At 39.0% G+C, this 15,598-nt stretch overlaps 1 protein-coding gene across 1 annotated transcript in view; it reads left to right on the forward strand.

The window, feature by feature from the left end:
- Positions 1–15,598, forward strand: part of Miga1 (mitoguardin 1) — a 67,999-nt gene that overhangs the window by 36,401 nt on the left and 16,000 nt on the right. The window contains exons 8-11 of the mRNA XM_070007335.1: positions 10,075–10,175; positions 13,332–13,450; positions 13,702–13,774; positions 14,340–14,426. Of these exons, the coding sequence (XP_069863436.1) occupies positions 10,075–10,175; positions 13,332–13,450; positions 13,702–13,774; positions 14,340–14,426 (380 nt within the window). The remainder of the gene's footprint in view (positions 1–10,074; positions 10,176–13,331; positions 13,451–13,701; positions 13,775–14,339; positions 14,427–15,598) is intronic.

A 15,598-nucleotide genomic window follows, 5' to 3' on the forward strand; every position in this document is an offset into this window, starting at 1 on the left:
CGTTTGGCAGACTCCCTCTTCTTGCCCGTGTTATAAAATCTGCAGTGGACAGCCTGGGTTTTAAAAGAACAGTGGCATCTTTGGAATCTCCGCTAGAGTCAGTTGAGGTTAAAATAGACTTGATGTTGTCTATGTGACAAAAAATAGAATGTGCTTTGAGACAGCAAAAGTGAGACACAGAAAACCTACTTCACTTGGTCAAAGGAAATGGAGCCAGGCCTGAGGTTTCAAGGTCCAAGTCTGAAATGTCTTCCAGTTTTTCTTAAAAAAAAAAAAGACAACAAAAAACTTTTAAAACAAATCCTTCTTTGGAAATAACTTAAGTAATATGTGAATTATGAGGTTATGAGAAAGGGAGAAAGTCTTGAATCCAGTCAGATTTTTGGCCTGAAACTTATGACAATTCAGTTAAAAATAAATATTACAGTTTTGTTGCTCTTCCAACGAAGGACATTGTTTATGATGCTGCATGAGTGTTTTAAAAGTTATTGGGTGATTGAAATAGGTTTTAAAAAGTTGAAAAAGTCTTTAGATTGACTTACTTTAAAAGATGGCCAACCAACCATCCAACAAAGCTACTCTACTGAAAAGCAGTATGTTAATTGTAGTATTTTATGGAGTATTTTGTTTTTTATTTTCTTGTGGTTTTAAGGATTTAATTCCTCTTTCACTCTACCTTTAACAATCCTTTCTGCTATCAACTTTGCGGGGTATATAATATATAATCAACATGACTTTATTTTCTGTCTTGCTTTTTAAACCCTTGAAGGAAAGTGCATAATTTCTTGAGCATGCCAGGCAGGTACTATATCACTGAGCTACATTCCCAGCCATTATTGAGCTTCTTGTGTGAATGTGAGAGGGGTGGTTCTTGCGAGTTGTTCAGGCTGACCTGGAACTCATTGTGTTGTACAGGTTTGTCTCAAAGTCACACTCCTGCCTTAATCTCCTAAGTGCTGACATGCTCCATTAGGAGGCTGCCTTTCACACCAGGCTAGTAGTTGCCCTTATATAGTAAGCATAATTTCCATATCTTCTCCTTGAAGGTATTTGTCTTTCTTCCCCTAAACATCCCCATTTGAAGTAGGTGTGGTGTGGTATACCTGTGACAGATAGGTAGACAGATAAATATTCTAAATTAACTGTTCTCAACCAGCCACTAGATAGTAAAAAGTTGGTAGCTAGAAGAATAAAGATTATGATGGGGATTTGCTTGGTAAGATATACTATGACTACTGCCTTTAGTTGCAGATAAATTGTTTTCAGTTTGCTGTTACACTTAATAGACTTATCAGGTCTTTTGATTGTTGAACCTAGCTTCATTGTAGATGCTTCCTCATTCACACAATAAAACGCGTGTCTAGTAACAATCTATAGCCTCTTTGCCAGGGTTGAAACACAGAAAGTTTTTCTTTTGTTGCCCCTCTCTCACTCCACCTTTAATGATCCTTTCTTCTGTCAGCTTTGGGGGCCAAGATATATCAATTTGGCTTTATTTTGTCCTGCTGCTTTTTTTTTTTTTTTTTTTTTTTTTGGCCAGTCCCTGAAGCTTGAACTCAGGGGATGAGCACTATCCCTGAGCTTCTTTTGCTCAAGGCTAGCACTCTATCACTTGAACCACAGCTCCATTTCTGGTTTTTTCTGTTTATGTGGGGCTGAGGAATCAAACCCAGGGCTTCATGCATGCTAGGCAATCACTCTACCACTAAGCTACCTTCCCAGCCCCATAAACATTGTACTCTTATGAACATTCTTATGCAGATAAGCATTTCTATAAAATGTCCAAGGGTAAGTTGGACGCCACTGGCTCACACCTATAATCCTAGCTACTCAGGAGACTGAGATATGAGGATCACATTTCAAAGACATCCCGGGCAGGAAAGTCCATGAGACTCTTAACGTCAGTTAACCACCAAAAAGCCAAAGTGGTGTTGTGGCACTAGCCTTGAGCAAAGCTCAGGGACAGCAATGAGGCCCTGAATTCAAAACCCAGGACCGGCATACATACAAAAAAATGTCCAAGGGTAGAAATGCTAGAGTACAGTCTGAAAGATTGTTGCATGATTGCTAAGCTTTCCAAAATTCTTCTGCCTGCCCTGCATCAGTGGCTCATGTCTGTAGTCATGGCTACTCAGGAAGTTGAGCTCTGAAGATAGAGATTTGAAGCCATCTCAGGCAGATAGATCAGTGAGACTCTTATTTCCAATTAACAGGCAAAAACAAACAACACAACAACAACAAAAAACTAAGCTGGATGCCAGTGGCACATGCCTGTAATCGAACTACTCAGGAGGCTGAGATTTCAGGATTGCAGTTCAAAGCCCGCCCAGGCACGAATGTCCGTGAGAGGTCTTATCTCCAATTAACTACCAGAAAACTGGAAGTGGCACTGTGGCTCAAGTGGTAAAGTGCTAGCCTTGAGCTGAAGAGCTGAGGGACAGTGCCCAGGCCTAGAGTTCAAGCCCCATGAGCAAAAACAACAACAATAACACAAAAAAACCCCACTAAAATTGGAAGTGTGGCTCAAGTGATAGAACGCCAGCTTTGAGCAGAAAAAGTCAAGCAAGAGCACAAGGCCCTGAGTGCAAGCCTTAGTACTGGCACATACACACAAAACATTTTTTTTAAGTTCTATAAATTGGATATGTCTTTCTTTTATTTGCTGGTCCTGGAGTTTGAACTCAGGGCTTGGGCGCTATGCCTGAGCCTCTTTGTACTCAAGGCTAGCACTCTACCATTTGAGCCACAGCACCACTTCTGGCTTTTTCTGAGTAGTTTTATTGGAGATAAGAGTCTCACAGACTTTTCTTCTTGGGATGGCTTTGAACCATGATCCTCAGATCTCAGCCTCCTGAGTAGTCAGGATTACAAGTATGAGCCACCAGTGCTGACCCAATTGGATGTTTCTACTAGTGGAGTATTAAGTGTTTCCATTGCAGTAAAACTTTTTTAAAAATGTCTTTTCCCCCATTTAGTCATTGTGGAAGTATATAACATCATCTCATTATGATCTTAATACTCTTAACCATTAAGAAAAATTTAAATAACCTGGTGGCGCATGCCTGTTATCCTAGCTACTCAGAAGGCTGATCTAAAGATCAAGGTTGTAAGTCCATGAGGTTTTTTTTGGTTGGTCGTGGAGCTTAAACTCTAGGCCTGGGCACTGTCCCTGGGCTTTTCAGCTCAAGGCAAGTACTCTACCACTTGAGCCACAGCACCACTTCCAGTTTTCTGGTGGTTAATTGGAGATAAGAGTATCACAAACTTTCCTGCCTGGGCTGGCTTTGAACCATGATCCTCAGATCTCAGCCTCCTGAGTAGCTACCATTACAGGAGTGAGCCACTGGTACCCAGCTTCCATGAACTTCTTTAGCTCCAATTTAGCACAAAAAAAAGCTGGAAGTAGAACTGTGGTTCAAGTGGTAGAATGACAGCCCTGAACAAATAAAAGAAGGGACAGTGCCTAGGCTCTAAATTCAAGCCCTACTACCAGCACACAAAAAAATTAGTAATTAGTTTCTTAAAATATTGTCTAAGATGAAGGCTTTGATTTTCATGTGTTTCTTGTCTTTCAGTACCACAATTCAGAATTGATATTTTTTAAAGTGGGTGTGGAGGCACATGCCTAAAATCTCAGCATTTGGAGGTAAAAGTATAAGGAAGTTGAGGCCAGCCTGTGCTACACAAGAAGTCCTTGTCTCAGAAACACAAAACAAAACAAAAAGAGTTGGTACTTCATAGAAAGAGTATTTTAAGGTTTTATTGTTGTTTTGTTTTATTTTTGTGTGTGTCTGCTAGTCCTGGGGCTTGAACTTTTGAATTCAGTGCCTGGGCTCTGTCCCTGAACTTCTTTTGCTGAATGCTAGTGCTCTACTACTTGAGCCACAGCTCCACTTCTGGCTTTTTTGATAGTTTAGTGGAGATAAGAGTCTCACAGACTTTTCTGCCTGGGCTGGATTTTGAACTGAGCCTTCTGCACAGCCTCTTGCCTAAGAGTATACGCGTGAGTCTCTGGTGCCTAGCTACTACAATAGGCATATGAACAATTCATTTGGGATTTTGAAAGATTTTTTTTTACTTTTCACTGATTTATCTAAAAATAGATGTATTATGCTCTTCTTATTATTTAGCTACTACTCTAGGAGTCATAACAATAACTGAGGTGAGAGGTGAGTATCCAGTTCCTCTGCTATTGAGTTATTTCTCTGTGCTAGTTTCATTTATTTATTTTTAAGTAAAGTACAGCCTGGTAGCTGAGTTGGATGACATTGAATGGCTGGTTACTGTTGATTGAAGTAAAACAGACTTTTAACAGCTTCTGGGTAATGTCAGAAAGGGAAAGTGACAAAGATAAATGTCTGTGTTCCATTCTGAAAATAGCAAAAGTCATATGGAACTAAGAGTTATGGGCTGTAAATTTAATCCTACTTTGAAATTGCTGTGGCATAGCGAAATTTTACTATGATTTCTCTCTTTAAAATATTTTCTTATCTTTAAGCAGTTGTACAAAGGAGCTGCCATTCAACAAAGCAGTTTATGAATACAGTGTGTTTTGACCAATGTCATCCCTTTCAACATTCTCATCCATCACCCCAGCCCACCCCTTCCTTCACTGTTCTTAATTTTTTAGGATAAATATTGAATCTTTTTTTTTTTTGCCATTTAACAAAACACTTGATGCATCTTTTCTTTCAATTTTTTTATTGTGATTAAGTGGTTACATAATTTCCCAAATTTCACAGTATTGTGGGATAGTGATGCTCAGTTAAAGTCACAAACACATTCTAACTTTCCTGGAGCAAATTGTCTATCATGGTCTATAACATTTATGAGTTCTAGGAGCTTTGCGATAGTTATTTCTTCCACGTTGGGTGATACGTACATTTCTTTTGTTTTGCATAGCATCAATTGTTCCTTCTCTCCCACTTGTTCCCTCCCTCCCATCGCTGCCATTGAGTTGCTTAGTTCATTTTGGTCAATGTCCAGTGCAGCTGATTGGTCCTGCTGTTATATGTTTTTCTCCGATTCCCTCTAGTTCTGTGTTGTCTTCCTGGTTCTCCTCCGGTATACACATATGTGTACATGTGATCAGCAGCATGGGGTTATTTAGTAGTGATTCAACAAGATGAGTGGAAGTCCTTTGTTTCTTAAGTCCTGTTAATTACATCGTATCACCTAACATTTTGGATTTAACATCCACTTATCAGGGAGATCATGTACCTTTTGTCTCTTTGCTCTTGGCTTATCTCGCTCAACATGATTTCTTCTAGCTCCATCCATTTCCCTGCAAATGCCATTATTTTGTCATTTCTTTTTTTTTTTTTTTTTTGTCAGTCGTGGGGCTTGAACTCTGGGCCTGGGCGCTGTCCTTCAGCTCTTCAGCTCAAGGCGAGCGCTCTACCACTTGAGTGCCACTTCCGGTTTTCTGGTGGTTTATTTGAGATAGGAGTCTCATGGTCTCTCCTGCCCGGGCTGACTTTGAACCGTGATCCTCAGATCTCAGCCTCCTGAGTAGCTAGGATTACAGGCGTGAGCCACCAGCGCCCGGCTTATTTTGTCATTTCTAATAGCTGCATAATACTCCATTGTGTATAGATACCACAATTTTTGGATCCATTCATCTGTGGTGGGACATCTGGGTTGTTTCCATATTCTGGCTATTGTGAACAGTGCTGCAATAAACATGGAGGTGCATGTGTCCTTGCATATTGGTTCCTGTTGTTCAGGGTAGATGCTTAGAAGTGGTATGACTGGGTCATAAGGGAGGTCAATATTTAACTTTCTGAGGTACCTCCAGACTGCTTTCCAAAGTGGTTATATAAGTGTACATTCCCACCAGCAGTGTAATAGGGTTCCTCTTTCTCCACATCCCCTCCAGCATTTGTCGTTGGCTGATTTGTGGATGTGGGCCATTCTGACTGGGGTAAGGTGGTATCTCAGGGTTGTCTTTATTTGCAATTCCTTCACAACCAGAGATGGTGAACATTTCCTCATGTGTTTCTTTGCCATTTTTATCTCTTCATCTGAGAAGTCTCTCTTTAGTTCCCTTGCCCATTTAGTAATTGGTTTGTTAGGTTTGGGAGGGATTAGTTTCTTGAGTTCCCTGTATATATTGGATATTAACCCCTTGTCTGATATATTGCTGGTAAATTTTTTTCCAATTAGTTGGTTGCCTTTCTAGCTTGTTGTGATAGCTTTAGCTGTGCAGAAGCTTTTTATTTTAAGGTAGTCCCATTTGTCAAGTCTCTCTCCAATTTGTTGTGACCCTGGGACTCTGTTCAGGAAGTTCCTTCCTGTGCCTATGAGTTCAAGTGTCTCTCCTACTCTGTCCTGCAGTAGTTTCAGAGATTCAGGTTTAATGTTAAGGTCTTTAATCCATTTTGAGTTGATGTTGGTGCATGGTGATAGGCTGGGGTCCACTTTTAGTTTTCTGCATGTGGCTGCCCAGTTTTCCCAGCACCAGCGGTTGAAGAGGCTGTGTTTCTTCCATTGTATGTCTTTGGCTCCTTTGTCGAATATCAGCTGGCTGTAGGCCTGTGGATTTATTTCTGGATCTTCTATTCTGTTCCATTGGTCTTCGGGTCTGTTTTTGTGCCAGTACCATGCTGTCTTTGTTATTATGACTCTATAGTAGAGTTTGAAGTTCGGCATGGATATCCCTCCCATGTTGTCTTTATTCCCTAGAATTGTTTTGGCTATTCTAGGTCTTTTGTTGTTCCATATGAATTTTTGGACTGTTTTCTGTATTTCAGTGATGTACGTCATTGGGATTTTAATAGGAATTGCATTGAATTTGTATATTAATTTTGCCAGTATTGCCATTTTCACTATATTAAGTCTGCCTATCCAAGAGCATGGGAGGCTTTTCCATTTCCTAGTGTCTTCTGTAATTTCTTTCTTTAACTGTTTATAGTTTTCATTAACTAATTCCTTTACATCTTTGGTTAGGTTAATTCCTAAATATTTTATTTTTTGGGAGGTTATTATGAATGGGGTAGCTTCCTTTATTTCCCTCTCTGCTTGTACATTGTCAGTGTACAGGAAGGCGACTGATTTTTATACAATGCATCTTGATCTGTGTTATCCTTTCAACGCTTTCAGTCCCTTTCATCCGGCCCTTGCCGTATTTTTCTTAATTTTGTGCTCTATAAAATGAACTCTTAGCTGCATTCTCCCTCTTTCCCCACTTCATTCATCTACTCCTCTCCCTTCATCCCCACCTCCTCTCTTGCAAGTACTCATTTCTTGATACTTATTTTGTTGAGCGTTGACTTCATCTTTCTAAAGAGTTATACTATTTGAGCTCTCCATAAAGTGTATTATACTTCAGTTCATTCATTTGTAATCACTTGCATACCACCTACAGGGTTTACTTATATACTTATAGGCCCATTCATTACATGAGAGAGAGACTTGCACACCCATGTATATAGCAGCACTATTTATAATAGCCAAGATATGGAACCTTTCTAGGTGTCCAAATGTACTATTGTTTAGCCATGAAGAAGAATAAATTTATGTCATCTGCAGGAAATAAATGGAACTACAGATTATCATGTTAACCCAGAGATCCAGGTTCAACGAGAAAAAATATTTTTTTTCTTTTTTTTTGGGGGGGGGTCCGGTTGTGGGCCTGGGCACTGTCCCTCAGCTCTTTAGCTCAAGGCTAGCACTCTACCACTTGAGCCACAGCGCCACTTCTGGCTTTTTTCTTTTTTGCTTATGGGGTGCTGAGGAATCGAACCCAGGGCCTCATGCATGCAAGGCAAGCACTCTACCACTGAGCCACCTTCCTAGCCCCGAAAAATATTTCATATACAGATGCTAGATCAAAAAATTAGTAATAATATCCATAATTTTATTTTGCCAGTACTAAGGCTTGAACTCAGGACTTTACACTTTCTTTTTCCTTCTTCCTCCTTTCTTTCTCCTCTTCTTCTTCGTCTTCTTTTTTTGTTGGTCATGGGGCCTGAACTCTGGGCCTAGGCGCTGCCCCTCAGCAATTCAGTTCAAGGCTAGCGCTCTACCACTTGCGCCACAGTGCCACTTCTGGCTTTTTCTGCTTATGTGGTGCTGAGATATCGAACCCAGGGCCTCATGCATGCAAGGAAAGCACTCTACCACTAAGCCACCTTTCTAGCTCCACTTTCCTCTTTTTTTTTATTTTTGCCAGTCCTGGGGCTAGAATTAAGGCCTGGTCACTGTCTCTGAGTGTCTTTTGTTCAAGGCTAGTACTCTACCACTTGAGATAAAGTATCACTTCTGACTTCTTCTGAGTTGTTTATTGGAGATAAGAGTCTCAAAGCTTTTCCTGCTCAGACCAACTTCAGACTGCAAACTTCAGATCTCAGCATCCTGAGTAGCTAGGGTTACAGTCACTCTTACTTTCTATTCCACTGAAGTCTGGCACTCTACCACCTCTATTTCTTTTTGCTGATTAATCAGAGATAAAAGTGGCACAAAGGGCTGGGAATGTGGTTTAGTGGTAGAGTGCTTGCCTAGCATGCATGCCCAGCATGCCCTGGGTTCGATTACTCAGTACCACATAAACAGAAACAAAACAGAAGTGGTACTATGGTTCAAGTGGTAGAGTGCTAGTCTTGAGCAAAAGAAGCTGAAAGACAGTGCCCAGGCCTGAGTTGAAGCACCAGGACTGGCAATATGTGTGTGTGTGTGTGTGTGTGTGTGTGTGTGTGTGTGTGTGTGTGTATGTGTGTGTGTGTAAAATGAGACCTCCTTTGTATAATTCATTTATGCTAATAAAAAAATATCAAAAGATTGAGATAAGCATCATAAAAATTATAATTTAAACTTAGAAAGTAAATAGTTAAAATATAGAATCTGGTCTTGCCAAAAATAAAGTAGGAAAAATATGCTGTGTATGTCATTGATTTTGACATGCATTATGAGTGAATTTTCTATCAATTGTGAATTATTTTCACTTTTTCTAGCTAGAACATGGACTATAATTGATTATGCAATGGTTGAATTTTAACTAATGTGTGTTTTCCATTTTTAAAAAAAATCACTTTACTTCCCTGTAGTTACAAATAGTATTTGCTGGTCCATAGCATCTTTAGAACTTGTAAAATACCGATACTGAATTTTGCTAATGGGATCAAAACTGGGATAAATGAAAGCCAATGAAATTTCTGGTTCCTTTTTAAAGAAGATAAAGTGTTTTGACAGATTTAATACATTGAGAATCCGAACAAAAATATATATATATATATATATATATATATATATATATATAGAGAGAGAGAGAGAGAGAGAGAGAGAGAGAGAGAGAGAGAGCTGTGATAATCTGGATACATATCAGTCATATAATACAATATAATCAAATATTTAGAGTATTTGAAAATATGTTATAAGCTACTTTTCTGATAGCATATGAAGATTTTCCTACCCGCATTCAGAATGATATATACTGCTCATGTGTAGCCTGTCTTGGTATAGCCAGGTAAATAATTTCCAGAGTAGTTAAGCTTTATCAACCCTTTAAAATCACCAAGTCAATTATAGTTAGCCCTTTATTTAGTAAGTGGAATGAGTATCAGGTACCTAGATCTGATCTTTGTTAGGTGTTTAGCTTTTTAAAAGTAGGCCTTAAAGGTTGATGAACTCACAGATAACTTTTTATTGTTTCAAAGATCAGCTAACCACAAGTGGTTTACCAGATATTTAAGGTTAATAATTCAGCTTATATGAATGAACCTTCCAGAACTCCCAATTTGGACAAGACCATTTCCAAATGAATTGCTCAGTTATAAAAAAGTTTTGTTATATAGTGATTTCACCATGTAACCAAAATAATGTTGGTGATTAAAATATACTCAAGAGCCCTTCTACTCTAAAATGAAGTTTAATTTCTGTGCTTTCTTACATAGCAGTATTTCCTCAGTAGAACAATGGATGCACTTGGAGACAACTGTCAGGTTATAGCCTGTTGGTGTATTATTGTTTTCCTTTTAGAGCCTAGCTGTCTAAATAAAGACTGGGAAGAAATAACCTGTAGGGAGTAAAACATTGTAGAGATCAGTTCCTGAACTTCCCACCTTTTTTACTTTTAAGATAAAGAATCAGATGCCACAATGAAGGGGAATGTGGATGACTTTGGCCTACGTGACTCTTTGAGTGTGGAGTCAACTGATTCCTTTGTTTCCGCAGCAGAGGTAAGAGGTGTCTCTTCATTTTTAGTATGAGAGTGTGATTTGCTATAAACCAGTTGGGTTGTCATTCATTTTTATAAAAATTTCTCTCTTTTTTTGAGTCATATTCTTGTAATGTAGCCCAGGTTGGCCTTGAATTTCTGATTATACTACCTCAGCCTCCTGGGTGCTGGGATTACAAGTGATTGCTGTTATCCACCCAGTTGCTATTTATTTATCTAATGCTATCATGATACCAAGATGAATATATGCGCTCACAGGAGTCTCTTTTAGGAGAAAGCATGTACTTGATAGGTACTTTCGTAGTTTGTAGATTTTGATGAGGCATATAAAGTTTTATCATAAAGCAATTTTAGCTTATATTAGAAGGTAAAAATGTTCAGATTCTTTAGTTAACAAATCATACTTCTAAATGGTTCCACAGACATAATCAGGTTCAAGGATTTTACATATAATAATGCTCACTGTGTCCTTTTAATAGTAATGAAAAAGAATAGTTTTGCTCACTGTGTCATTTTAATAATAATAATGAAAAAAGAATGGTTTAATGCCAAATTACAGACATCTACAATTTGAAACATAAACATAATCATCTTTCTAATGAGCTTACTGGCATAGGAACAGTAATGAGAAAGTACGTAGAGGTTTTTTGTTTTGTTTTGTTTTTGTCTATCGTGGGGCTTGAACTCAGGGCCTGGGTGCTGTCCCTGAGCTCTTTTTGCCCAAGGCTAGTGCTTTTCCACTTTGAGCCACAGCACTACTTCTGGTTTTCTGGCAGTTAATTAGAGATAAGTGTCTCATGGACTTTACTGCCCAGGCTGGCTTTGAATCATGATCCTCAGATCTCAGCCCCCTGAGTAGCTAGGATTACAGGTATGAGCCACCGTTGCCTGGCTACAATAGAGTTTTGATTTAAATTTTGTAAAAGGAAACCCATATGCTATGTTGTACAACTCTATAAGCAGAGGAGAAAGGCTAGATATAAATATGGCAATGTATCACAGTGGTGATTACAGAATTGCAAATCTCTGTATAATTTGTCTTCAGTTGAGATTTAAGTTTTTTACCAAAAGATGTGGCTTACAAAGAGGTCATTTCTTTATAAGTTTTTTTTTCTACTTGTAACAATTTAAGCCAGGTTCTGGTGACTCGTGCCTGTAAATCCTAATGACCTCAAGAGGCTGAAGTTTGAGGATTGTGGTTTGAAACCCGCCTGAAAAATTCAGAAAAATTCATGGCAAAAAGCCAAAGTGGGCTACGTAGCTCAAGAAGTAGAGTGCCAGTCTTGAGTGGAAAAACTAAAGGATAGTACCTAAACCCTGAGTTCAAACCCCAGTACTTCCACCCACACACACCAACTCTCCCCCTACACACATACACACACACACACACACACACACATACACACATGAACAGCTTAAAAATACAACATCTGACCAATTTCATCTGTGAGTTTTCCCTTTCCCTTCTTATCTCCTTCCTGTACCTTTTTCTTCCCTGACTGAATGAAGGATCATGGTTCTAGGCCAGCCCTGGGAGAAAAATACATGGAACACCTTCTCTATGACAAGATTGGTCATGATGGTGTGTAACTATCATCCAAGTTACATCAAAGCTGAGATTAGGGAGATCACAGTTCAGGCCAGCCCAGGGCAGAAGAGTCAGTGAAACTGTCTAAGTAGGAGCAGCTGGATGTGGTGGAATATGCCTGTCATCCAGACTAGGATCAAAAACCTAAGTGACTTGGACTGTGGTCCAGGCTGGTATCCAGGCACAAAGTGAGGCCTTATTTCATGGGTTGAGCACCCAGTGGCTCATACCTGTAATCCTAGCTACTCAGGAGGCTGAAATTTGAGAATCATGGTTTGAAGCCAGCCCAAGCAGAAAAGTCAAGAGACTCTCATTTCCAGTTAACCACAAAAAAGCTGGAAATGGAGCTATGGCTCAAATGCAAGAGCTCCACCTATGAGGGAAAAAACTAAGGTACAGTGCCCAGGCTCTGAGTTCAAACCCTACTACCAGTGCAAATAAATGAATAAATACTAATGCAAAAGAAGAACTAGAGGTTAGATCACCTGCCTAGTAAGTTCAAGGCCTAGAATACCTCAGTGCTGACTCTACCAAACAAGAACAAAACCCAGCAAATAACAAGAAGAAGAAAAACCAGTACAGGTTTGGAGCTATAGCCAAGAGAGTGCTTACCTCACACCCACAATGTTCTGGATTCCATCTGCAGCACCTAGAAAAACAATGAGAAAAGAAAAGTACAGTGTGCCATTAAATGATGGCTTCATAGTGAAATGGAAAATTGCTCTAGAGGATTTTTTAAAATAGTTTTTGCAGTTGTTTAATAATAAACTGGCAGAAGACTAGAATTCTGTTATGGGGTAGGTAGACTCTGTAGAGTCAAAAATATGATTATCTTTTAGTTGTGTAGTGATTAATCACATGAGACAGAATGCCTTTGGAGTGCCAAATTGAGCTTATTTCCATGGTTTGCTTCATGAATTGTACTTTTAAGTACTCTTTGCATGCTAAAATCCCTCCTCCTGTCCCTTTTACAGAGAAAGAATAGTTATAGAGTACTATAATGCTTTTGTGTACCCTGTAGATTTAAATAGTTGGATTCCAAATGAACTAATAAACTTGTTACTGTTTTACTCTTATTGACAACTGAAATCTTTTTTGTGTGTTTTGTTTTTGAGACAAGTTCTTTCAATACAGCCCATAGGCTGGTATGGAATCTTAACAACTGATTTGAAAGTTAAATAAAGTTAAGTTTGTTGTTGTTTTTGTTTGTTTGTACCTGTCATGGAGCTTCAACTTAGCCTGGGTGCTTTTTTTACTCAAGGCTAGAACTCTACCATTTGAGCTACAACTCTACTTCTAATGTTTTGGTGGTTACTTATGGCTAAGAATCTCATGGACTTTGCTGCCCAAGCTGGCTTTGAACCACCATCCTTAATTCTCAACCTCCTGAGTAGCAATAATTACAAGCATATGCATACAGGTGTGAGCCACCAGTGGCTAGCAGAAGTTAGGTTTTATTAGCTATAAAATATTAATGAATGTTTTTCATGACTAATAACAATCTATTTTCTTTCTTTGTAGTTGTTCTTTTCAGTCAATGTTATCTGTTCTATCTCACTGTATTCCTAGCTTGCAGCGCACAGAGAAGTACGGCATTCATACAGCCTGGAGTCTTTTTGTCGCTGCCCTTTTTATGAAGAAGCCATGCATTTAGTAGAAGAAGGAAAAATTTACTCCCGAGTACTCAGGTACTTTTCCAGTTCTGCTTTTGGTGGTGAAATATAATAAGATGTTACTACTGTGTTTGTGTAATGTTTATTAAAAAGACATGTAGAAGAAGGAAAGTCCAAGCCTAAACACTGCTTAGGATGTTCTAGCCATATGGAGAAGACATGTGTTTTACATTAAGGTCCTATAGTAAAACCTTGCTTGAGGCCATATTTGTAGTAGGCTTGATTTTGAATGAAGTTTAACAGCTGTCTTCCTCTTGATTACCCAGAACTGAAATGTTGGAGTGCCTAGGAGACAGTGATTTCCTTGCCAAACTCCATTGCATTCGACAGGCTTTTCAGGTATTTTTCAACATTAAAGCTATGTTAGGCTGTCAGGCTATCCAGTGTGCATGCCCAGGACTACTCTGGCTATCTGTTAAAAATCCTCCCTGCCACTTTGGCATCAACCTTTCCCACAGCCACCATGTCCCCTCACTTTTAGTACAGGATGTTTGTTGCTGCAGGTGGGAAAACATTGCTTTAGAGCCTTTGTTATTATCAGTTAAAATGAATTGAATTTGTTATAACAATAATTGATTTTCTAAGAAAAAATATGGTCAAGTAATACTAAAATGTCTAGTACATTTGGGGGGGCTATATAAAACTTATTTTAGATTTCTAGTCGTATCAAGCAGAATTTAAGTTCAAATTATTACCCTTTAATATTTGTTGATTATAGGTTTCAAGAGCTTTTTTATTTTAGTAAATTTGGACTTCTCTGTGGTCTCTTTGTTGCCATAATACATATGAATTTCAATAATTGTATAAATGTGCTATAAAGATGGCTGCCCATTCAGATTCATTATAGGACTCTTTTTTTTTTTTAAAATTTTTTTTACTTTTGGGAATGATTTTTTTTTCCCAGGTAATTCTTTCGGAAACAGCCAACAGGATATTCCTTGCTGAAAGTGGAAGGAAAATTTTATCAGCTTTAATTGTGAAGGCACGAAAGGTAAACTTGTAAGCAAGTTAAAAAAAATTATTGTTCTGTTTAATGATTAAAACACATCAATTTTTTCTTTCAATATGGAAAAAAGATGTCATTTATGGGCTAGTAAATTTAAAATATCAATGGTTTTCAATTGAAGCACAACAAATTATTATTTTGGGGGAGGGGTCCGGTTGTGGGGCCTGAACTCTGGGCCTGGGCGCTGTCCCTCAGCTCTTCAGTCAAGGCTAGCGCTCTACTACTTGAGCCACAGCACCACTTCCGGCTTTTTTCTTTTTTGCTTATGTGGTGCTGAGGAATCGAACCCAGGGCCTCAGGCATGCAAGGCAAGTGCTCTACCACTGAGCCATCTTCCCAGCCCCATAACAAATTTTTAATAGTTTCAGATAGTGTTTAGATAGTTTTAGATAGTTGGAAAGGTCCACATATTAAAAAAATGCAACTGAGCCCTGGCTCAGAGCCTGCTCTGGTGGCTCATGCCTGTAATCCTAGCTACGCAGTAGGCTGAGATCTGAGGATTGTGGTTCAAAGCCAACCTGGGCAAGAAAATCCATGAGACTCTTATCTCCAATAAACCACCAGAAAACTGGAAGTGGTGCTGTGGCTCAAGTGGTACTGTGTTATCCCTGAGCTGATAGCTGAGGTCTAGTGCACAGGCCCAGAGTTCAAGCCCCACAACTGACAAATAAATAAATAAATAAAATGCAACAGCCCAGTGCCAGTGGCTCATACCTGTAATCCTAGCTCCTCAGGAGGCTAAGACCTGAGCATCTGAGGTTTGAAGCCAATCCAGGCAGACAAATCTTAGAGAATTTTAGCTCTAATTATTCAGCAAAAAGCTGGAAATGGAGGTATGACTCAAGTGGTAAAGCACCATTGGTAATGAAAAAGCCAAGTGAAAGCTTGAGGTCTTGAATTCAAGCCTAAGTACCACTACCCACAAATAAATAAATAATTAAAAATAAACATAATACAAGGGTTGAGTGTGGTGGTACACACCTGCAATCCTAGTACACAGGAGGCATAGATTGGGAGAATCACATTTTGAGGCCAGCCTAGGCAAAAAATTAGCAACAAACTAGGTAGAATGGTATATGCCTATAATCCAGTGTACAAAGGAGGCATAAGTAGAAGGATGATAGTTTAAAGATCCTCTGGGCAAAAACACCATGAAA

This window comes from Dipodomys merriami, unplaced genomic scaffold (genome assembly GCF_024711535.1).
Source record: "Dipodomys merriami isolate MVZ:Mamm:240054 unplaced genomic scaffold, mDipMer1.0.p SCAF_7, whole genome shotgun sequence".
In the NCBI taxonomy this organism is placed as follows: Eukaryota; Metazoa; Chordata; class Mammalia; order Rodentia; family Heteromyidae; genus Dipodomys; species Dipodomys merriami.